This window comes from Merops nubicus, unplaced genomic scaffold, assembly GCF_000691845.1.
Source record: "Merops nubicus isolate BGI_N331 unplaced genomic scaffold, ASM69184v1 scaffold26698, whole genome shotgun sequence".
NCBI classification, from domain to species: domain Eukaryota; kingdom Metazoa; phylum Chordata; class Aves; order Coraciiformes; family Meropidae; genus Merops; species Merops nubicus.
The window spans coordinates 3,300-3,597 of NW_008624092.1; the positions used below are offsets into that span (position 1 = coordinate 3,300).

The window sequence follows — 298 nt, forward strand, 5'->3', positions numbered from 1 at the left end:
ACAGGTTCCAGTTCCCTTCTGCTGGGAGCTGTTGGCCTTGAGCTTGCTGGAAGTTGTGAGCAGCCTCCAAAGTGTGAAGGGGCTGTTGGGGCAGGTCAGGGCTGTGGCTGAGCACCACGAGCAGGTTCCTGGCTGATCTTTAGGGCCGACGCTTTGTTCTCTCCCAGAGCACATTGATGAGAGGAGGATCTGCAACGCCGTGACCCCGGAGAAGGACGTGGATGGTTTCCACGTGCTCAACGTGGGGCGCCTGTGCCTCGACCAGGACTCCATGCTGCCAGCCACCCCCTGGGGCGTC

At 61.1% G+C, this 298-nt stretch overlaps 1 protein-coding gene across 1 annotated transcript in view; it reads left to right on the forward strand.

The window, feature by feature from the left end:
* MTHFD2 (methylenetetrahydrofolate dehydrogenase (NADP+ dependent) 2, methenyltetrahydrofolate cyclohydrolase) overlaps positions 1–298 on the forward strand; it is a gene marked incomplete at its 5' end in the record, with an annotated part of 5,124 nt that overhangs the window by 2,088 nt on the left and 2,738 nt on the right. Inside the window, one exon of the mRNA XM_008945303.1 lies at positions 168–298. This exon is cut by the window's right edge and continues 1 nt beyond it. Within this exon, the coding sequence (XP_008943551.1) occupies positions 168–298 (131 nt within the window). The remainder of the gene's footprint in view (positions 1–167) is intronic.